At 47.0% G+C, this 23,109-nt stretch overlaps 2 protein-coding genes across 3 annotated transcripts in view; one reads left to right on the forward strand and one right to left on the reverse strand.

Annotated features, from left to right (window-relative positions):
• On the forward strand, positions 1-21,718 carry ATPAF2 (ATP synthase mitochondrial F1 complex assembly factor 2). 2 transcript variants are annotated; one of them, XM_069734680.1, is made up of 9 exons: positions 1-124; positions 541-698; positions 1,225-1,269; positions 4,335-4,480; positions 5,718-5,815; positions 8,824-8,904; positions 9,357-9,469; positions 9,543-9,658; positions 21,197-21,718. In XM_069734680.1, exons 2-9 carry the CDS (start codon positions 575-577, stop codon positions 21,332-21,334), a joined length of 861 nt encoding a protein of 286 aa, XP_069590781.1. In that variant the 5' UTR covers positions 1-124; positions 541-574; the 3' UTR covers positions 21,335-21,718. The 2 variants fall into 2 exon arrangements, with proteins under 2 accessions (XP_069590781.1, XP_069590782.1); XM_069734681.1 differs by lacking the exon at positions 8,824-8,904 and having other exon boundaries at positions 21,197-21,479.
• Positions 21,686-23,109, reverse strand: part of DRC3 (dynein regulatory complex subunit 3) — a gene marked incomplete at its 5' end in the record, with an annotated part of 17,725 nt that continues 16,301 nt past the window's right edge. Inside the window, 2 exons of the mRNA XM_069735649.1 lie at positions 21,686-22,664; positions 22,903-23,034. Coding sequence (XP_069591750.1) covers positions 22,554-22,664; positions 22,903-23,034 — 243 coding nt within the window. The remainder of the gene's footprint in view (positions 22,665-22,902; positions 23,035-23,109) is intronic.

Here is a 23,109-nt window from a genome sequence, read left to right on the forward strand (position 1 = left end):
GGGATGTGACGTAGGAGGAGAGATACCAGGGTCACCAGCAAGATGGCTGCGCCCAGAGGAGGAGGCGCCGGGAGGATCAGCATGGCGCCGCTCACCTGCTCCGGGCGGTGTGTACTGTGAGCAGGTACATTGGCAGCAGTGGGTGGCCCTAAGAGTCGCCCTGTCCTCCCTTTTTATAACTGGGTGTCATCACAAATCTTGCACCTCTCACCTTCAGCCTCTGTTGCTGGCTGCTGAGTGAGTCACCTGAGCATCTCTCAGTGAGCTCCCTCTGTCCAATGCAAGTTCCTTCCTCTCCTTTTTCTGATCTATAACTACAGACCTCATCAAAGTTGAATGTGATCTGTAAAAGCCAAATGGAGCAAAATTTGTCCTGAAACCCAATTGCAAACTTGATTTTTAACCGCAGAAATAAATGCGTTTCAATAGATGTCTGCGCAGGTGGACATCCCCTTTAAATGTAAAATAGCCGCTTACTTTAAAGACTAGACAATTCTTGGTTTCTGTTCACACTCAGCATTTTGTCCTCTTTTATTTCAGTTTTCTAAACTAAGTGCAAACCCCCTCTGTCAGGATGCTGCCGATCCTTCACCGTATGCTGTCCATGCGGCCTGCGGGTGTGAACGGAGGCCTGTGCCGCAAACTGCGCTCCCTGGACAGCGTCGTCACACAGAGGAGGTCCTATGCCCCCCCGACTGGTGAGTGCCGAGATGTGACCCCCATAGATGAGCGGGTGCTTCTTATATAGGAAACACCTCTTATTATAAATTCTCTCCATTCTCAAGAATCACTTTCATTTGTTTATTGCTTGTTGCCAAGGTTACCAACCACCTCCCCATATTCCAGTGTATTTAACGGTACAATAAATGGCGTCATTCAAATCGATAACTCGCCCCTCAAAAAACAAAACCTCATATGGATATGAGACTGGAAGAGTAAAAAAAAGTTCCAGCTCTTCTAAAATGGGGAAGAAAAAAATAAAAGCGCAAAAATGAAAAATCACCTAGTCTGGATTAAAGGGGTTGTGCAAGACACGCCTGGTAATGGAGCTCAGCTGCAATACCACATACAACCTGTGAACAGGGGTGGTGCTGTTTATCTAAACATTTTATATGTGACGTACGAGTCTGATCCTGGACAATCCCTGTAATAAAATCACTTATGTTTATGTGAATTATAACTTGTATCCGATCTAGTTTCTGTTTTGTTTTTTTGTTGCTCTAGAAAGAAAGAAGTTTTATAAGAGTGTCAGCATCTCCCAAGGTGAAGGTGAGCAGCTCGCACTTATATTCTGCCTCCAAGGATTGAGATATATATAGAAAGATCCACAGACAAGTGTTACATATAAGTCTACCTTGAGTCACCACAAAGGGGAGCTCATTGCAGACTGGGTTTTTATTAGGTTCAAAACAAGATCAGTAAGCACTGAGCTCCCTCTAGTGGTGGCTGCCCCGCGCTCCCTCTAGTGGTGGCTGCACTGAGCTCCCTCTAGTGGTGGCTGCCCCGCGCTCCCTCTAGTGGTGGCTGCACTGCGCTCCCTCTAGTGGTGGCTGCCCCGCGCTCCCTCTAGTGGTGGCTGCCCCGCGCTCCCTCTAGTGGTGGCTGCACTGCGCTCCCTCTAGTGGTGGCTGCACTGCGCTCCCTCTAGTGGTGGCTGCCCCGCGCTCCCTCTAGTGGTGGCTGCACTGCGCTCCCTCTATTGGTGGCTGCACAGCGCTCCCTCTAGTGGTGGCTGCCCCGCGCTCCCTCTAGTGGTGGCTGCGCCGCGCTCCCTCTAGTGGTGGCTGCCCTGCGCTCCCTCTAGTGGTGGCTGCACAGCGCTCCCTCTAGTGGTGGCTGCCCCGCGCTCCCTCTAGTGGTGGCTGCCCCGCGCTCCCTCTAGTGGTGGCTGCCCCGCGCTCCCTCTAGTGGTGGCTGCGCCGCGCTCCCTCTAGTGGTGGCTGCCCCGCGCTCCCTCTAGTGGTGGCTGCCCCGCGCTCCCTCTAGTGGTGGCTGCCCCGCGCTCCCTCTAGTGGTGGCTGCCCCGCGCTCCTTCTAGTGGTGGCTGCCCCGCGCTCCCTCTAGTGGTGGCTGCCCCGCGCGCCCTCTAGTGGTGGCTGCCCCGCGCTCCCTCTAGTGGTGGCTGCGCCGCGCTCCCTCTAGTGGTGGCTGCGCCGCGCTCCCTCTAGTGGTGGCTGCGCCGCGCTCCCTCTAGTGGTGGCTGCGCCGCGCTCCCTCTAGTGGTGGCTGCGCCGCGCTCCCTCTAGTGGTGGCTGCGCCGCGCTCCCTCTAGTGGTGGCTGCGCCGCGCTCCCTCTAGTGGTGGCTGCGCCGCGCTCCCTCTAGTGGTGGCTGCGCCGCGCTCCCTCTAGTGGTGGCTGCCCCGCGCTCCCTCTAGTGGTGGCTGCGCCGCGCTCCCTCTAGTGGTGGCTGCCCCGCGCTCCCTCTAGTGGTGGCTGCCCCGCGCTCCCTCTAGTGGTGGCTGCCCCGCGCTCCCTCTAGTGGTGGCTGCCCCGCGCTCCCTCTAGTGGTGGCTGCCCCGCGCTCCCTCTAGTGGTGGCTGCCCCGCGCGCCCTCTAGTGGTGGCTGCCCCGCGCTCCCTCTAGTGGTGGCTGCGCCGCGCTCCCTCTAGTGGTGGCTGCGCCGCGCTCCCTCTAGTGGTGGCTGCGCCGCGCTCCCTCTAGTGGTGGCTGCGCCGCGCTCCCTCTAGTGGTGGCTGCGCCGCGCTCCCTCTAGTGGTGGCTGCGCCGCGCTCCCTCTAGTGGTGGCTGCGCCGCGCTCCCTCTAGTGGTGGCTGCCCCGCGCTCCCTCTAGTGGTGGCTGCGCCGCGCTCCCTCTAGTGGTGGCTGCCCCGCGCTCCCTCTAGTGGTGGCTGCGCCGCGCGCCCTCTAGTGGTGGCTGCCCCGCGCTCCCTCTAGTGGTGGCTGCGCCGCGCTCCCTCTAGTGGTGGCTGCGCCGCGCTCCCTCTAGTGGTGGCTGCGCCGCGCTCCCTCTAGTGGTGGCTGCGCCGCGCTCCCTCTAGTGGTGGCTGCGCCGCGCTCCCTCTAGTGGTGGCTGCGCCGCGCTCCCTCTAGTGGTGGCTGCGCCGCGCTCCCTCTAGTGGTGGCTGCGCCGCGCTCCCTCTAGTGGTGGCTGCGCCGCGCTCCCTCTAGTGGTGGCTGCGCCGCGCTCCCTCTAGTGGTGGCTGCGCCGCGCTCCCTCTAGTGGTGGCTGCGCCGCGCTCCCTCTAGTGGTGGCTGCGCCGCGCTCCCTCTAGTGGTGGCTGCGCCGCGCTCCCTCTAGTGGTGGCTGCCCCGCGCTCCCTCTAGTGGTGGCTGCGCCGCGCTCCCTCTAGTGGTGGCTGCCCCGCGCTCCCTCTAGTGGTGGCTGCGCCGCGCTCCCTCTAGTGGTGGCTGCGCCGCGCTCCCTCTAGTGGTGGCTGCCCCGCGCTCCCTCTAGTGGTGGCTGCGCCGCGCGCCCTCTAGTGGTGGCTGCCCCGCGCTCCCTCTAGTGGTGGCTGCGCCGCGCTCCCTGTATATACAGACCTCTGTATCTGAGAAGCAAAGTTTTGCCATCTAAAGGGATATTTATTTATTTATCTAGATGAGAATATACAGGTCCCAGCGCTAAAAATGACAGACCTCCATTAGATCTAATATTAATAGTGAAAGTCCCAGCATATCCTAAGGCAGGGGTCCCCAACCTGTAGCTCGGGAGCCACATGTGTCTCGCGGTCCCAGGAATTGTGGCTCGCGACTGTCTGCCAGCTTAGTGCATTAGCTCCAGGTCTAGCAAACAGGTATGAAGAGCACATCTCAAAATGGTGAATATTTGAGTAGCCCTGCACAGAAGATACGATCTGGATGCACATATACTGGGGTATAGAGATGTTCTACGTATGGTACGCTGGAGGATGATACTACCTGTTAGAGGAGGTTCTTGAAGCTGGAAACAACAGAGTGTTGGGAGTCCTTGATGGGATAATACTGAATTGGGGCTTTGTGGGAACCCCTGGATCTCAGTATACTGCTCTGGAGTGATTTCTGTGGAAAAGCTTTGGTTATCATTATACCCGTAATGGTGGCTTTGGTTGACACAACTGAGGGGGACATAAGCAGGATGTTGCTCGTGACCCCCTCTCACAGATGAATGTGGCTCGTGACCCTCTCTCAGTGCTGAATGTGGCTCTCAAGGTCAAAAAGGTTGGGGACCGCTGTCCTAAGGGAAAGGTATCAAGGGGAAGGAGTTGAGTGTTGTCTTCATGGCGGATTGAGGAGATTTGACCTCGGATAACTTTGGACACCGGTGCCCCCCATTCTCTGCGGCTCTCACCTTTCTAAATATGTGGAATCATTTGATGTTTGCTGTATTTATCAGGTGGATTTGAGGTTAACCTGGATCGTAGGAAGTTACGGACCCCGCAGGGAAAGATCTTCACTGTCCCGAGTGAACCCCTAGCGATAGCCGTGGCCACCGAGTGGGAATCACAGCGAGACACCATCAAATTCTTCACAATGCACCTGGTAACTGAGATTATCTATCTATCTATCTATCTATCTATCTATCTATCTATCTATCTATCTATCTATCTATCTATCATCTATCTATCTATCTATCTATCTATCATCTATCTATCTATCTATCTATCTATCTATCTATCTATCATCTATCTATCTATCTATCTATCTATCTATTATCTATCTATCTATCTATCTATCTATCTATCTATCTATCTATCTATCTATCTATCTATCTATCATCTATCTATTATCTATCTATCTATCTATCTATCTATCTATCTATCTATCTATCTATCATCTATCTATCTATTATCTATCTATTATCTATCTATCTATCTATCATCTATCTATCTATTATCTATCTATCTATCTATCTATCTATCTGTCTGTCTGTCTGTCTGTCTGTCTGTCTGTCTGTCTGTCTATCTATCTGTCTGTCTGTCTGTCTGTCTGTCTATCTATTATCTATCTATCATCTATCTATCTATGTATCTATCATCTACCTATTGTCTATCTATTATATATTTAGGAAGCAAAAAATGGAGGCAGCACACCAGTATAAGGTGAAACAAGTGCTTATTAATAGCCCATAGTGGCGACGTTTCAGCTCAAAAACTGTTACCCTTTGGCTACTTTCACACTGGTGTTTTTTTTTTTAATACGTCGCAATGCGTCGTTTAGGGGAAAAAACGCATCCTGCAAAGTTATTTGCAGGATGCGTTTTTGCCCCATAGAGTAACATTACCGACGCATTGCGACGTATTGTCACACGTCGCAACCGTCGTGCGACGGTTGCGCCGTGTTGTGGCGGACCGCCGGGAGCAAAAAACGTTAATTGTAACGTTTTTTTGCTGCCGACGGACCACTTTTTCCAACCGCGCATGCGCGAACGGAACTCCGCCCCCACCTCCCCGCACCTCACAATGGGGCAGCGGATGCGCCGGAGAAATGCATCCGCTGCACCCGTTGTGCGGCGCCTCAAACGCTAGCGTCGGAATCTCGGTCCGACGCAATGCGATGGGCCGAATCTGACGCTAGTGTGAAAGTAGCCTTTCTTTTTAAGCCGAAACGTCGCCACTATGGGCTATTAATAAGCACTTGTTTCACCTTATACTGGTGTGCTGCCTCCATTTCTTGCTTCTGCCTTGGAGGCACGACACACAGACACACTGTTGCCTGCTGCTGGTTTTCTTTTTCTTATCTATCATCTATCCGTCCCCCCTCATTTCCTGTCCTGCAGACCACCCTGTGTAACACGGCTCTGGATAACCCCACACACAGGAGTAAGGAGCAGCTGATCGCGGCCTCGTTGAAGTTCCTCGATACAGATACTGTCTGGTGAGTCTCTTGACCCTCCTCACATTGCTGATTTGGGGTCTCTCACTTGTCCTTTAAATGAGAAGACTCTTCTCCTAAAATACTCTGTGCTGCCGGGCAGATTCTGTTCCTCCCACTTCTCCTTCTCGCCCCTCTACACTGATCCTGGCACATTCAGCCTTGTTCTCACTAATATAAAAGTGGCCACATCATCGGCTCCCATTATAAGTGCACTCCTGAAATGCTCTGTGCTGCAGCTTGCCCTTAGGCCTCAGTCACACATCCGTTTGACTACTGTCCGATTTTCACAGACTCTTGGTTAGGGAAAAAATAAACTTTTTTTTTTTTCTCTTTTCCCCATGTACGCATAAAAATGATGACCCTCAGTCAGTTTTTCTCATATGTGAAAAAACCCTGACATGTGAATAAGGCCTCAGTGTTCTGCCCCTAACCTACAAGATCTGCACAAGCCCCTCCTGAAATACTTTGTGCTGCTGTGCTATACTGCTCTGTCCTCAGTCACTGCCTCCCATGGCATTAGCACACTCCGCTCCTGAAATACTTTGTGCTGCTGTGCTATACTGCTCTGTCCTCAGTCACTGCCTCCCATGGCATTAGCACACTCCTCTCCTGAAATACTTTGTGCTGCTGTGCTATTCTGCTCTGTCCTCAGTCACTGCCTCCCATGGCATTAGCACACTCCTCTCCTGAAATACTTTGTGCTGCTGTGCTATTCTGCTCTGTCCTCAGTCACTGCCTCCCATGGCATTAGCACACTCCGCTCCTGAAATACTTTGTGCTGCTGTGCTATTCTGCTCTGTCCTCAGTCACTGCCTCCCATGGCATTAGCACACTCCTCTCCTGAAATACTTTGTGCTGCTGTGCTATTCTGCTCTGTCCTCAGTCACTGCCTCCCATGGCATTAGCACACTCCGCTCCTGAAATACTTTGTGCTGCTGTGCTATACTGCTCTGTCCTCAGTCACTGCCTCCCATGGCATTAGCACACTCCTCTCCTGAAATACTTTGTGCTGCTGTGCTATTCTGCTCTGTCCTCAGTCACTGCCTCCCATGGCATTAGCACACTCCGCTCCTGAAATACTTTGTGCTGCTGTGCTATTCTGCTCTGTCCTCAGTCACTGCCTCCCATGGCATTAGCACACTCCGCTCCTGAAATACTTTGTGCTGCTGTGCTATTCTGCTCTGTCCTCAGTCACTGCCTCCCATGGCATTAGCACACTCCTCTCCTGAAATACTTTGTGCTGCTGTGCTATTCTGCTCTGTCCTCAGTCACTGCCTCCCATGGCATTAGCACACTCCGCTCCTGAAATACTTTGTGCTGCTGTGCTATTCTGCTCTGTCCTCAGTCACTGCCTCCCATGGCATTAGCACACTCCTCTCCTGAAATACTTTGTGCTGCTGTGCTATTCTGCTCTGTCCTCAGTCACTGCCTCCCATGGCATTAGCACACTCCGCTCCTGAAATACTTTGTGCTGCTGTGCTATTCTGCTCTGTCCTCAGTCACTGCCTCCCATGGCATTAGCACACTCCGCTCCTGAAATACTTTGTGCTGCTGTGCTATTCTGCTCTGTCCTCAGTCACTGCCTCCCATGGCATTAGCACACTCCTCTCCTGAAATACTTTGTGCTGCTGTGCTATTCTGCTCTGTCCTCAGTCACTGCCTCCCATGGCATTAGCACACTCCGCTCCTGAAATACTTTGTGCTGCTGTGCTATTCTGCTCTGTCCTCAGTCACTGCCTCCCATGGCATTAGCACACTCCTCTCCTGAAATACTTTGTGCTGCTGTGCTATTCTGCTCTGTCCTCAGTCACTGCCTCCCATGGCATTAGCACACTCCGCTCCTGAAATACTTTGTGCTGCTGTGCTATACTGCTCTGTCCTCAGTCACTGCCTCCCATGGCATTAGCACACTCCGCTCCTGAAATACTTTGTGCTGCTGTGCTATTCTGCTCTGTCCTCAGTCACTGCCTCCCATGACATTAGCACACTCCTCTCCTGAAATACTTTGTGCTGCTGTGCTATTCTGCTCTGTCCTCAGTCACTGCCTCCCATGACATTAGCACACTCCTCTCCTGAAATACTTTGTGCTGCTGTGCTATTCTGCTCTGTCCTCAGTCACTGCCTCCCATGACATTAGCACACTCCTCTCCTGAAATACTTTGTGCTGCTGTGCTATACTGCTCTGTCCTCAGTCACTGCCTCCCATGACATTAGCACACTCCTCTCCTGAAATACTTTGTGCTGCTGTGCTATTCTGCTCTGTCCTCAGTCACTGCCTCCCATGACATTAGCACACTCCTCTCCTGAAATACTTTGTGCTGCTGTGCTATACTGCTCTGTCCTCAGTCACTGCCTCCCATGACATTAGCACACTCCTCTCCTGAAATACTTTGTGCTGCTGTGCTATACTGCTCTGTCCTCAGTCACTGCCTCCCATGGCATTAGCACACTCCACTCCTGAAATACTTTGTGCTGCTGTGCTATTCTGCTCTGTCCTCAGTCACTGCCTCTTATGGCATTAGCACAATCATCTCCTGAAATACTTTGTGCTGCTGTGCTATTCTGCTCTGTCCTCAGTCACTGCCTCCCATGACATTAGCACACTCCTCTCCTGAAATACTTTGTGCTGCTGTGCTATTCTGCTCTGTCCTCAGTCACTGCCTCCCATGACATTAGCACACTCCTCTCCTGAAATACTTTGTGCTGCTGTGCTATTCTGCTCTGTCCTCAGTCACTGCCTCCCATGACATTAGCACACTCCTCTCCTGAAATACTTTGTGCTGCTGTGCTATTCTGCTCTGTCCTCAGTCACTGCCTCCCATGACATTAGCACACTCCTCTCCTGAAATACTTTGTGCTGCTGTGCTATTCTGCTCTGTCCTCAGTCACTGCCTCCCATGACATTAGCACACTCCGCTCCTGAAATCCTCTGCCCTGCTGTGGCACACCTGCAGCCCACCCTCGCCATATGACGGGACCGCTCACTCCTTCCTGTTTTTCCCCTGCAGTTACAGAGTAGAGGAGCCCCCCGCACTAGTAGAGCTACAGACGAACGAATGGGACCCCGTACTGAAATGGGCAGAAAATAGGTGAGAGGGTGCAGTGTTCTGACATCCCGTGCATCGTTAGTGACCTATTAAAGGGATACTCCATCTCTGGGGACAATATATTTCTTTTTTTCACTGAAATGCATTTGTTTGGGATAATAATTAATTTTTGCAATTGGTTTTCATCAATTATTTTGCACGTTTGGCTTTTACAGACTGTTTCTCTTTAATATGGTCCGTGGTCATGAAAACGTGAGCGGGGCTCAGATAAAAGCGTTATAAACTCTTAGGACCTTCAGATGGAGCTCACTGACAGAATTCCCGTTTACTCCTTCTGCAGCCTGTATTAGACAGGGAGACACGGAGGCTGTAGAAGGCAAACGATGGAAACATTTTAATGAAACGCAATTGCAAAAAAATATTTTTATTAAACAATATAGACATTTGAGTAAAAGGGAAAAAAACCCCTTCTTATTGCAAGTTCTGCTCTTCAGGTACAACGTTGTGATCGGCTCGTCCACCAGCATCATGGGTCCAGTGATTCCCGATGAGACCAGAGAGGTGTTACACCGCCATCTGGCCTCCTACAACTCCTGGTCATTAATAGGTCAGTGACCGCCATGTTGTCCGCTCCTCGGGGCTGCGTCTGTGCCCCTGATCTGATGATTTCTGCTCCGTAGGCATCGAGTTTATGGTTTCTCAGCTGAAATCGCTGATCCTCGCCATGGGCCTTCTGGACCGATTCATGACTGTGCAAAAGGCCGTCCTGCTGTCCCGCCTGGAGGAGGAGTATCAGGTACATCAATACTCCTCCATTCCCCCTAGACGCCCATGATATGGTAAAAGAGGTCCCCCTAACAGCAGCATGGGAGGAAGGGGTGCACATACTTTCTGTGGTTGTATATATTTATAACTTGGGACTTACTAAGTTTTTAATGACCTGCAAAAAATATATATTTTGTTTTTCCTCCTATTTTTCCAAGAGCCATTTTTGGCAGCAGCCATGGAGGCCTTCTGCATGTCCAAAGCAGCCGTGATATCCCATCGGCCCCCGCGATTGCATTGTGTGAGGGTGTCAATTTGGGCTATTTAACCCCTTCATGACCCAGCCTATTTTGACCTTAAAGACCTTGCCGTTTTTTGCAATTCTGACCAGTGTCCCTTTATGAGGTAATAACTCAGGAACGCTTCAACGTATCCTAGCGGTTCTGAGATTGTTTTTTCGTGACATATTGGGCTTCATAAGAAGAAAACAACTTGGTTTTGAATTTCAAGGATTTATTCACCACCGGTCATATTTTAAATCAGACCATCTCCAACGTTTCGGCTTTTTAGCCTTTTTCAAGGAAGTCTAAGATAAACAATAAATAATAAATGATAATTTCATCAGATAATATCACATATACTGTACTTTGTACCCTATCAAAGTACCAAAAAGTACCCGGTGGTAGTGAAAGATCCTAGCGTGAAGATCACCAAAGTCTTAGTGAATCATATATCAGGAATGTGAAAAGGAAAAAGAATAAGTCCAAAGCTATATAGTACCAAGAAAAGGCCTAAGGAAATCAAAGTGAAGAACAGCTGATAACGCCACGCCGCCATTAATGGCTAAGGGAGATAAGTGAAAACAGTGTGTCTCAAATGCTCATAGAAAAACAAGTACCTGTATCCAACCTACATCAGTAGAAAACTAAAGGGGAATCTGCCACTCCTGTTATAAAAGACATGAGGAATCCCTCTGATGAAAACCGATATGCATAAGATGATAAATGAGTAGCCTGGAGACCAAATACCTTAGTATATGTGTGTCCTCGGGGAGACCGGTGTGTACGCTGACCTGCGGTGGTGGATAATGCCGAAAAGCATGTATAAATGCGGTAAAGACCGTTACATCATATCCGGTCACCGCAATGTACTATGCTAAGTATGGAAAACGAAAGTGAAAGATGGCACATGCGCAGAGGAAACAAGTATGGTCGCAAAGCAAATAAAGGTAGAAAAAATCTTGAGTGCTGCGAGAATCTCATTTGAAATGGCCACTATGGCCAAATGTGCATAAAGAGGGAGACTATATACAATAATGACCGCTAATGGTACAATTTTAAAGGTGAAATCTTAAAGGTCAAACTAGATGTTAGATATAAACGGAACACTATACAAAGGGCTCTGATCGCATGTATATAGTAGCCCTACCTTAGTTTAAAGATGCAGGGATAGGAGGAAAAAACACCCGTGCCGGAATATGATAGAAGACACAGACTAAGGAAAAAGAAAAGAAAAAAGGAAAAATAATATACATACAGAAACACATCAATTCGTTTGTTTTACATTATAATGAATCATACATAATTACGTCAATATATTAGTTTGAGAACATGTCCTCTAACAAAAAAACAATAGCAGAAAATTCAAGTCATGTAGGCATCTGAAAAAACAAAAAGACAAGAAAACAGCCAATTATATCATAATGCATAGCAAGACAATATGTCCACTTGAAATTTCAATGGGGAATCACCTCATATTCCCTATTCATGCCTAAGGGATGAAGTGTTTGGAGTGTAAAAATCCAATAGGATTCCCTCTCCTTTAGTTTTAAAACTCTATTTCCACCCCGTCTCAGTGGGGGAATACTCTCTAGAACCTGAAATCTCAATTGAGATATGGAATGTCCCGCTGATAAAAAATGTGCTGGGACCGGCAACAATGTACGTCCACGGCGAATAGTAGATTTGTGTTGAGAAATACGGTCTCGGATATGTTGGGTAGTCTCTCCAACATATCCGAGACCGCAAGGGCATTTAACTAAGTAAACGACATAAGTAGAATCGCATGTAAAGAAACCCTTAATAGGGAATAATTTTCCAGATCGTGGATGTGAAAAGGTATCTCCTTTTGTGACATTGGAGCATTGAGAGCAATTAAGACATGGGAATGTACCCCTTCTTTGTGTGGTTAATATAGTTTGTCTCAAATCTCTTTTACTTGTACCTACATCCGCTCTCACTAAAATATTGCTAATATTCTGTGATTTTTTATAACATAATAGAGGCGGAGTCATAAATTCTGGGATAGAAGGATAAGCTCTATTCAATAGAGGCCAATGCTCTAAAATTCAAATTGTGACCTAGGTAAAGATCTTTTCACATGAATTGTGAAAAGATCTTTACCTAGGTCACAATTTGAACGTATTAAAAGGATTGTCACTAGATCAGATGTGAAGGAACAACGTATTCAGGAGATGCAAATGAAATTTAGGGCCCGTGGCTATCCCCCTTCGATTTTAAAAGGTACCTCTGACCAACTACAGGTGCGCCCCCAAAGGACTAAAAGAGTGGCCTGTGTAACTACCTATCATCCCTATACTAATTTTCTTAAAGGGTCAATTTTAGAGCATTGGCCTCTATTGAATAGAGCTTATCCTTCTATCCCAGAATTTATGACTCCGCCTCTATTATGTTATAAAAAATCACAGAATATTAGCAATATTTTAGTGAGAGCGGATGTAGGTACAAGTAAAAGAGATTTGAGACAAACTATATTAACCACACAAAGAAGGGGTACATTCCCATGTCTTAATTGCTCTCAATGCTCCAATGTCACAAAAGGAGATACCTTTTCACATCCACGATCTGGAAAATTATTCCCTATTAAGGGTTTCTTTACATGCGATTCTACTTATGTCGTTTACTTAGTTAAATGCCCTTGCGGTCTCGGATATGTTGGAGAGACTACCCAACATATCCGAGACCGTATTTCTCAACACAAATCTACTATTCGCCGTGGACGTACATTGTTGCCGGTCCCAGCACATTTTTTATCAGCGGGACATTCCATATCTCAATTGAGATTTCAGGTTCTAGAGAGTATTCCCCCACTGAGACGGGGTGGAAATAGAGTTTTAAAACTAAAGGAGAGGGAATCCTATTGGATTTTTACACTCCAAACACTTCATCCCTTAGGCATGAATAGGGAATATGAGGTGATTCCCCATTGAAATTTCAAGTGGACATATTGTCTTGCTATGCATTATGATATAATTGGCTGTTTTCTTGTCTTTTTGTTTTTTCAGATGCCTACATGACTTGAATTTTCTGCTATTGTTTTTTTGTTAGAGGACATGTTCTCAAACTAATATATTGACGTAATTATGTATGATTCATTATAATGTAAAACAAACGAATTGATGTGTTTCTGTATGTATATTATTTTTCCTTTTTTCTTTTCTTTTTCCTTAGTCTGTGTCTTCTATCATATTCCGGCACGGGTGTTTTTTCCTCCTATCCCTGCATCTTTAAACTAAGGTAGGGCTACTATATACATGCGATCAGAGCCCTTTGTATAGTGTTCCGTTTATATCTAACATCTAGTTTGACCTTTAAGATTTCACCTTTAAAATTGTACCATTAGCGGTCATTATTGTATATAGTCTCCCTCTTTATGCACATTTGGCCATAGTGGCCATTTCAAATGAGATTCTCGCAGCACTCAAGATTTTTTCTACCTTTATTTGCTTTGCGACCATACTTGTTTCCTCTGCGCATGTGCCATCTTTCACTTTCGTTTTCCATACTTAGCATAGTACATTGCGGTGACCGGATATGATGTAACGGTCTTTACCGCATTTATACATGCTTTTCGGCATTATCCACCACCGCAGGTCAGCGTACACACCGGTCTCCCCGAGGACACACATATACTAAGGTATTTGGTCTCCAGGCTACTCATTTATCATCTTATGCATATCGGTTTTCATCAGAGGGATTCCTCATGTCTTTTATAACAGGAGTGGCAGATTCCCCTTTAGTTTTCTACTGATGTAGGTTGGATACAGGTACTTGTTTTTCTATGAGCATTTGAGACACACTGTTTTCACTTATCTCCCTTAGCCATTAATGGCGGCGTGGCGTTATCAGCTGTTCTTCACTTTGATTTCCTTAGGCCTTTTCTTGGTACTATATAGCTTTGGACTTATTCTTTTTCCTTTTCACATTCCTGATATATGATTCACTAAGACTTTGGTGATCTTCACGCTAGGATCTTTCACTACCACCGGGTACTTTTTGGTACTTTGATAGGGTACAAAGTACAGTATATGTGATATTATCTGATGAAATTATCATTTATTATTTATTGTTTATCTTAGACTTCCTTGAAAAAGGCTAAAAAGCCGAAACGTTGGAGATGGTCTGATTTAAAATATGACCGGTGGTGAATAAATCCTTGAAATTCAAAACCAAGTTGTTTTCTTCTTTTGAGTGCCAGAGGTTATATATAAAACTTGATATTGTATTTTTTTCCTCTGAGCACCACTGGACACTAGATACAGAGTGCGCCTCTCCTGTCTATACTTTATATTGGGCTTCATGTTAGTGGTAAATTTAGGTCAATAAATTCTGCGTTTATTTGTGATAAAAACGGAAATTTGGCGAAAATTTTGAAAATTTCGCAATTTTCACATTTTGAATTTTTATTCTGTTAAACCAGAGAGATATGTGACACAAAATAGTTAATAAATAACATTTCCCACATGTTTACTTTACATCAGCACAATTTTGGAAACAAAATTTTTTTTTGTTAGGAAGTTATAAGGGTTAAAATTTGACCAGCGATTTGTCATTTTTACAACGAAATTTACAAAACCATTTTTTTTAGGGACCACCTCACATTTGAAGTCAGTTTGAGGGGTCTATATGGCTGAAAATACCCAAAAGTGACACCATTCTAAAAACTGCACCCCTCAAGGTGCACAAAACCACATTCAAGAAGTTTATTAACCCTTCAGGTGCTTCACAGCAGCAGAAGCAACATGGAAGGAAAAAATGAACATTTAACTTTTTAGTCACAAAAATTATCTTTTAGCAACAATTTTTTTATTTTCCCAATGGTAAAAGGAGAAACTGAACCACGAAAGTTGTTGTCCAATTTGTCCTGAGTACGCTGATACCTCATATGTGGGGGTAAACCACTGTTTGGGCGCACGGCAGGGCTTGGAAGGGAAGGAGCGCCATTTGACTTTTTGAATCAAAAATTGGCTCCACTCTTTAGCGGACACCATGTCACGTTTGGAGAGCCCCCGTGTGCCTAAAAATTGGAGCTCCCCCACAAGTGACCCCATTTTGGAAACTAGACGCCCCAAGGAACTTATCTAGATGCATAGTGAGCACTTTGAACCCCCAGGTGCTTCACAAATTGATCCGTAAAAATGAAAAAGTACTTTTTTTTCACAAAAAAATTCTTTTAGCCTCAATTTTTTCATTTTCACATGGACAACAGGATAAATTGGATCCTAAAATGTGTTGGGCAATTTCTCCTGAGTACACCAATACCTCACATGTGGGGGTAAACCACTGTTTGGGCACATGGTAAGGCTCGGAAGGGAAGGAGCGCCATTTGACTTTTTGAATGAAAAATTATTTCCATCGTTAGCGGACACCATGTCGCGTTTGGATAGCTCCTGTGTGCCTAAACATTGGCGCTCCCCCACAAGTGACCCCATTTTGGAAACTAGACCCCCCAAGGAACTTATTTAGATGCCTAGTGAGCACTTTAAACCCTCAGGTGCTTCACAAATTGATCTGTAAAAATGAAAAAGTACTTTTTTTTCACAAAAAAATTCTTTTCGCCTCAATTTTTTCATTTTCACATGGGCAGTAGGATAAAATGGATCATAAAATTTGTTGGGCAATTTCTCCCGAGTACGCCGATACCTCATATGTGGGGGTAAACCACTGTTTGGGCACACGGCAGGGCTCGGAAGGGAAGGCGCGCCATTTGACTTTTTGAATGGAAAATTAGCTCCAATTGTTAGCGGACACCATGTCGCGTTTGGAGAGCCCCTGTGTGCCTAAACATTGGAGCTCCCCCACAAGTGATCCCATTTTGGAAACTAGACCCCCCAAGGAACTTATCTAGATGCATATTGAGCACTTTAAACCCCCAGGTGCTTCACAGAAGTTTATAACGCAGAGCCATGAAAATAAAAAATAATTTTTCTTTCCTCAAAAATGATTTTTTAGCCTGGAATTTCCTATTTTGCCAAGGATAATGGTAGAAATTGGACCCCAAATATTGTTGTCCAGTTTGTCCTGAGTACGCTGATACCCCATATGTGGGGGTAAACCACTGTTTGGGCGCACGGCAGGGCTCGGAAGGGATGGCACGCCATTTGGCTTTTTAAATGGAAAATTAGCTCCAATCATTAGCGGACACCATGTCACGTTTGGAGAGCCCCTGTGTGCTTAAACATTGGAGATCCCCCAGAAATGACACCATTTTGGAAACTAGACCCCCAAAGGAACTAATCTAGATGTGTGGTGAGGACTTTGAACCCCCAAGTGCTTCACAGAAGTTTATAACGCAGAGCCATGAAAATAAAAAAAAAAAATTATTTTCTCAAAAATGATCTTTTAGCCTGCAATTTTTTATTTTCCCAAGGGTAACAGGAGAAATTTGACCCCAAAAGTTGTTGTCCAGTTTCTCCTGAGTACGCTGATACCCCATATGTGGGGGTAAATCACTGTTTGGGCACATGCCGGGGCTCGGAAGTGAAGTAGTGACGTTTTGAAATGCAGACTTTGATGGAATGCTCTGTGGGCGTCACGTTGCGTTTGCAGAGCCCCTGATGTGGCTTAACAGTAGAAACCCCCCACAAGTGACCCCATTTTGGAAACTAGACCCCCAAAGGAACTTATCTAGATGTGTGGTGAGCACTTTGAACCCCCAAGTGCTTCATAGAAGTTTATAATGCAGAGCCGTGAAAATAATAAATACGTTTTCTTTCCTCAAAAATAATTATTTAGCCCAGAATTTTTTATTTTCCCAAGGGTTACAGAAGAAATTGGACCCCAAAAGTTGTTGTCCAGTTTCTCCTGAGTACGCTGATACCCCATATGTGGGGGTAAACCACTGTTTGGGCACATGCCGAGGCTCGGAAGTGAAGTAGTGACGTTTTGAAATGCAGACTTTGATGGAATGCTCTGTGGGCGTCACGTTGCGTTTGCAGAGCCCCTGATGTGGCTTAACAGTAGAAACCCCCCACAAGTGACCCCATTTTGGAAACTAGACCCCGAAAGGAACTTATCTAGATGTGTGGTGAGCACTTTGAACCCCCAAGCGCTTCATAGAAGTTTATAATGCAGAGCCGTGAAAATAATAAATACGTTTTCTTTCCTCAAAAATAATTATTTAGCCCAGAATTTTTTATTTTCCCAAGGGTAACAGGAGAAATTTGACCCCAATATTTGTTGTCCAGTTTCTCCTGAGTACGGTGATACCCCATATGTGGGGGTAAACTACTGTTTGGGCACATGCCGGGGCTTGGAATTGAAGTAGTGACGTTTTGAAATGCAGACTTTGATGGAATGCTCTGCGGGCGTCACGTTGCGTTTGCAGAGCCCCTGATGTGCCTAAACAGTAGAAACCCCCCACAAGTGACCCCATTTTGGAAACTAGACCCCGAAAGGAACTTATCTAGATGTGTGGTGAGCACTTTGAACCCCCAAGTGCTTCATAGAAGTTTATAATGCAGAGCCGTGAAAATAATAAATACGTTTTCTTTCCTCAAAAATAATTATTTAGCCCAGAATTTTTAATTTTCCTAAGGGTTACAGGAGAAATTGGACCCCAAAAGTTGTTGTCCAGTTTCTCCTGAGTACGCTGATACCCCATGTGTGGGGGTAAACCACTGTTTGGGCACACGTCGGGGCTCAGAAGGGAAGTAGTGACTTTTGAAATGCAGACTTTGATGGAATGGTCTGCGGGTGTCACGTTGCGTTTGCAGAGCCCCTGGTGTGCCTAAACAGTAGAAACCCCCCACAAGTGACCCCATTTTAGAAACTAGACCCCCCAAGGAACTTATCTAGATATGTGGTGAGCACTTTGAACCCCCAAGTGCTTCACAGACGTTTACAACGCAGAGCCGTGAAAATAAAAAATCATTTTTCTTTCCTCAAAAATTATGTTTTAGCAAGCATTTTTTTAGATTCACAAGGGTAACAGGAGAAATTGGACCCCAGTAATTGTTGCGCAGTTTGTCCTGAGTATGCTGGTACCCCATATGTGGGGGTAAACCACTGTTTGGGCACACGTCAGGGCTCGGAAGTGAGGGAGCACCATTTGACTTTTTGAATACGAGATTGGCTGGAATCAATGGTGGCGCCATGTTGCGTTTGGAGACCCCTGATGTGCCTAAACAGTGGTAACCCCTCAATTCTACCTCCAACACTAACCCCAACACACCCCTAACTCTAATCCCAACTGTAGCCATAACCCTAATCACAACCCTAACCGCAACACACCCCTAACCACAACCCTAATTCCAACCCAACCCTAACCCTAACCACAACCCTAATTCCAACCCTAACCCTAAGGCTATGTGCCCACGTTGCGGATTCGTGTGAGATATTTCCGCACCATTTTTGAAAAATCCACGGGTAAAAGGCACTGCGTTTTACCTGCGGATTTTCCACGGATTTCCAGTGTTTTTTGTGCGGATTTCACCTGCGGATTCCTATTGAGGAACAGGTGTAAAACGCTGCGGAATCCGCACAAAGAATTGACATGCTGCGGAAAATACAACGCAGCGTTTCCGCGCGGTATTTTCCGCACCATGGGCACAGCGGATTTGGTTTTTCATATGTTTACATGGTACTGTAAACCTGATGGAACACTGCTGCGAATCCGCAGCGGCCAATCCGCACCGTGTGCACATGGCCTAATTCTAAAGGTATGTGCACACGCTGCGGAAAACGCTGCAGATCCGCAGCAGTTTCCCATGAGTTTACAGTTCAATGTAAACCTACGGGAAACAAAAATCGCTGTACACATGCTGCGGAAAAACTGCACGGAAACGCAGCGGTTTACATTCCGCAGCATGTCACTTCTTTGTGCGGATTCCGCAGCGGTTTTACAACTGCTCCAATAGAAAATCGCAGTTGTAAAACCGCAGTGAAATGCGCAGAAAAAAACGCGGTAAATCCGCCATAAATCCGCAGCGGTTTAGCACTGCGGATTTATCAAATCCGCAGCGGAAAAATCCGCAGAGGAACAGAATACGTGTGCACATACCGAAACCCTAACCCTAACCCTACCCCTAACCCTAGCCCTACCCCTAACCCTACCCCTAACCCTACCCCTATTCTAACATTAGTGGAAAAAAAAAATTTCTTTATTTTTTTATTGTCCCTACCTATGGGGGTGACAAAGGGGGGGGGGTCATTTATTATTTTTTTTATTTTGATCACTGAGATATAATCTATCTCAGTGATCAAAATGCACTTTGGAACGAATCTGCCGGCCGGCAGATTCGGCGGGCGCACTGCGCATGCGCCCGCCATTTTGGAAGATGGCGGCGCCCAGGGAGAAGACGGACGGGACCCCGGCTGGATCGGTAAGTATGATGGGGTGGGGGGGACCACGGGGGGGGGGGGGGATCGGAGCACGGGGGGGGGGAATCGGAGCGCGGCAGGGGTGGAACGGAGAACGGGGGACGTGGAACGGAGCACGGGGGGGCTGGAACGGAGCACCGGGGGGTGGAACGGAGCACCGGGGGGGGGGGGTGGATCGGAGTGCAGGGGGGGTGATCGGAGCACGGGGGGGTGATTGGAGCACGGGGGGAGCGGACAAGAGCACGGGGGGGGAGCGGAGCACTGGACGGAGGGGAGCCGGAGCAGTGTACCGGCCAGATCGGGGGGCTGGGGGGGCGATCGGTGGGGTGGGGGCACATTAGTATTTCCAGCCATGGCCGATGATATTTCAGCATCGGCCATGGCTGGATTGTAATATTTCACCCGTTATAATAGGTGAAATATTACAAATCGCTCTGATTGGCAGTTTCACTTTCAACAGCCAATCAGAGCGATCGTAGCCACGAGGGGGTGAAGCCACCCCCCCTGGGCTAAACTACCACTCCCCCTGTCCCTGCAGATCGGGTGAAATGGGAGTTAACCCTTTCACCCGGCCTGCAGGGACGCGATCTTTCCATGACGCCACATAGGCGTCATGGGTCGGAATGGCACCGACTTTCATGACGCCTACGTGGCGTCATGGGTCGGGAAGGGGTTAAATGCCACATTCAGTGATTGACAACAGTATCTAAATAGTTAAACAGCAGCAAACTGAGCTAGCTCTGATTGCTGCTGTTACATCTGGATAACACAGCTGACATCTCCAGCTCCTGAGCCTGCTTCATTCATCCGGACTCGACATATGTAAAGAGGGAATCCAGTGGAATGACCCTTTGGTATCTGGCATATGTAAAGGGGGAATCCAGTAGATTGACCCTTTGGTATCTGGCATATGTAAAGGGGGAATCCAGTAGATTGACCCTTTGGTATCTGGCATATGTAAAGGGGGAATCCAGTAGATTGACCCTTTGGTAGCTGGCATATGTAAAGGGGGAATCCAGTAGATTGACCCTTTGATATCTGGCATATGTAAAGAGGGAATCCAGTGGAATGACCCTTTGATATCTGGCATATGTAAAGGGGGAATCCAGTGGAATGACCCTTTGGTATCTGGCATATGTAAAGGGGGAATCCAGTAGATTGACCCTTTGATATCTGACCTTTGTAAAGGGGGAATCCAGTGGAATGACCCTTTGATATCTAACATATGTAAAGAGGGAATCCAGTGGAATGACCCTTTGGTATCTGGCATATGTAAAGAGGGAATCCAGTGGAATGACCCTTTGGTATCTGGCATATGTAAAGGGGGAATCCAGTGGAATGACCCTTTGGTATCTGGCATATGTAAAGGGGGAATCCAGTAGATTGACCCTTTGATATCTGACCTTTGTAAAGGGGGAATCCAGTGGAATGACCCTTTGATATCTGACCTTTGTAAAGAGGGAATCCAGTGGAATGACCCTTTGATATTTAACATATGTAAAGAGGGAATCCAGTGGAATGACCCTTTGATATCTGACATATGTAAATGGGGAATCCAGTGGAATGACCCTTTTGATATCTGACATGTAAAGAGGGAATCCAGTGGAATGACCCTTTGATATCTGACACATGTAAAGGGGGAATCCAGTGGAATGACCCTTTGTTATTTGATAGGTGCCTGTGATCTGGGACCACCATTATGAAAGGGCTTTGTAGAGCAGGGGTCTCCAGTTATACATAGACTATAACACCCAGAGAGTCCTCACAGCCTATGGGGTAGACCGGGCGTTGTAGCCTAGTAGCTTTAGAGATCAGATCCCTTTGGCACGGTGCAACATTGTAATGGAAGGGATGACCCTGTAACAGAAATCTCCAGGTAGGATCAAAGGGCTCGGATCCGTCTACTATTATCTGATGGACGTTTAACCCTTTATTCTCTCTGATCTCAGATCCAGCGCTGGGGCAACGTGGAATGGGCTCACGACTACGACCTTCAGGAGTTACAGGCCCGAACGGCGGCAGGGACCTTGTTTGTCCATCTCTGTTCATCAAGCTCCAGTATTAAGCACAAACTCCTGCAGGACTGATCTCCAAGATCCGCCATGACGCACGGACAACATCTCACTTCTCACCACAATGCTGTTTCAATGTTTTTTTTTTATAAATTCTATTTTGTGTACACAGCTCCCATGCTGAATACTGCATCTCCTTGGTTACAGACTACAAGCCAACTGTCCAGTCAAGCAGTCCTGTACTTCTTGTTAAATCACTTCCGGTAGGTTAGCAAGATTTAGGGGACGGATAAAAGGAGGCGTCTTTGCAAGGTCAGGTGACAAGGTTCATTTGGAGTCATAGCTCTGCATTGGAGCTGTGTACACAAAACGGTCGGAAATCAAAATAAGAAAGCCCCATTTGTAATCATGTATTTTATTTTTTTTGCAACATAAAAAATAAATACCATAAATGAGAAATGGGTTAATATATATTGTGTGGTCGGTTTACATAGGACTGCATGTGACAGGATCGTTCTTCCTCGCTGATTGGCTTTCTTGGGCCAATTACACAAAATGACTGCTCTGGTCATGTGATCCATTATAGTCTTTGTGGGGGGAAGGGGCGAGTTTTTCTGTTCTTGTGGAGACCACCCTGCAGGTATAGGGGGCTTATAGGTGAGGCAAAGCACCCTGGGAAAAGTATGCAAATTAGCTCTGCAAAAGGGAAGGAGGAGAGTTCACCTATTTTAGGTCAATGTTTAACCCTTTGATGGCTTAGGATCTTAGCGAAACAAGCGACTCCTCCAAAAATGAAAGGCAGCCATCTTTAGTCATGGGGGGGGGGGGGTCTCGGTGTTCTTGTCCCTCTTCGGTCAGGGCAGGATAGCGGTCAGCAGGAGAAAGGCCCTTGGAGATTTAGGAGGTACTATTTTCTCTGTGTCGGTGTCTTTTTAGGATGTTCGGCCAATATCTCAAGTCATGTGGCAAGTCTCCTTTTAAAGGGATTGTCCAGTATTAGAACAAAAAAAAAAGTCTGCTTTTTTTCCCTGAAACAGCGCCACTCGTGACTATGGGTTGTGTTTGGTATTACAGCTCCACTGAAGCTGAGCTGCAGTTTCACACACAATCCATGGTACGGGGTGGTGCTGTTTCTTAAAGAAAGCAGCCATTTTTTTTGTTCTAATCCTGGACAACCCCTTTAAAGGAGACTTTTCACAGGGAGAAAGCTGTAGTGGGTGTGAACTCCACCTTAAATGACCGTTTCTGGCCAAGATGGCGTGAAACGCAGCTCCACGCTTGGCCGGAGAGACTGTCATATTTGCTCCAGCACGTCGAGGTTGTCCAGCTCGTCTCGCAAGTGATCGATGTAGGTGTTGATCTCGGCGACCCGCGTCCGATTCCTTTGCAGTTCCTCCCTGTGAACCTGGACAGACGTTGACATAAAATGAATGAGTCTCCTCTGTGACCGAGGCTCTTACTGAAGCCCCAGTTACAGTGGAAAAAATGATGAATGAAGTCGCTCTCGCCTCCCCCAGCTGTAATATCACACACAACCTGCGGACAGGTGGGGCGCTGTTGCCAAGTTTTCCAAATCTCAACTTTTTTTTTTTATTAATGATTTTCCTCGCATAACGAAAACCCCCTAAATCAAAAAATCTCACCTTCTGTACCAGGTTTGTAGCCCAGTTGTTAATTTTGGTGACCAGCTCGTCCTCTCGGTTGTCGATTTTCAGCATGTGTATGTCATGGGAGGCGCTGACCGCGTTAATGATGGTGTCTTTGTCTACAAATAACTGTGAAGAGAGTAGAAGGCGAGTGACCGCGAGCAGTGACTTCGGACTAGCTGCTTTGTCCACCATGCTTTACAC

The sequence above is a fragment of the Ranitomeya imitator genome, chromosome 7 (assembly GCF_032444005.1).
Source record: "Ranitomeya imitator isolate aRanImi1 chromosome 7, aRanImi1.pri, whole genome shotgun sequence".
NCBI lineage: Eukaryota > Metazoa > Chordata > Amphibia > Anura > Dendrobatidae > Ranitomeya > Ranitomeya imitator.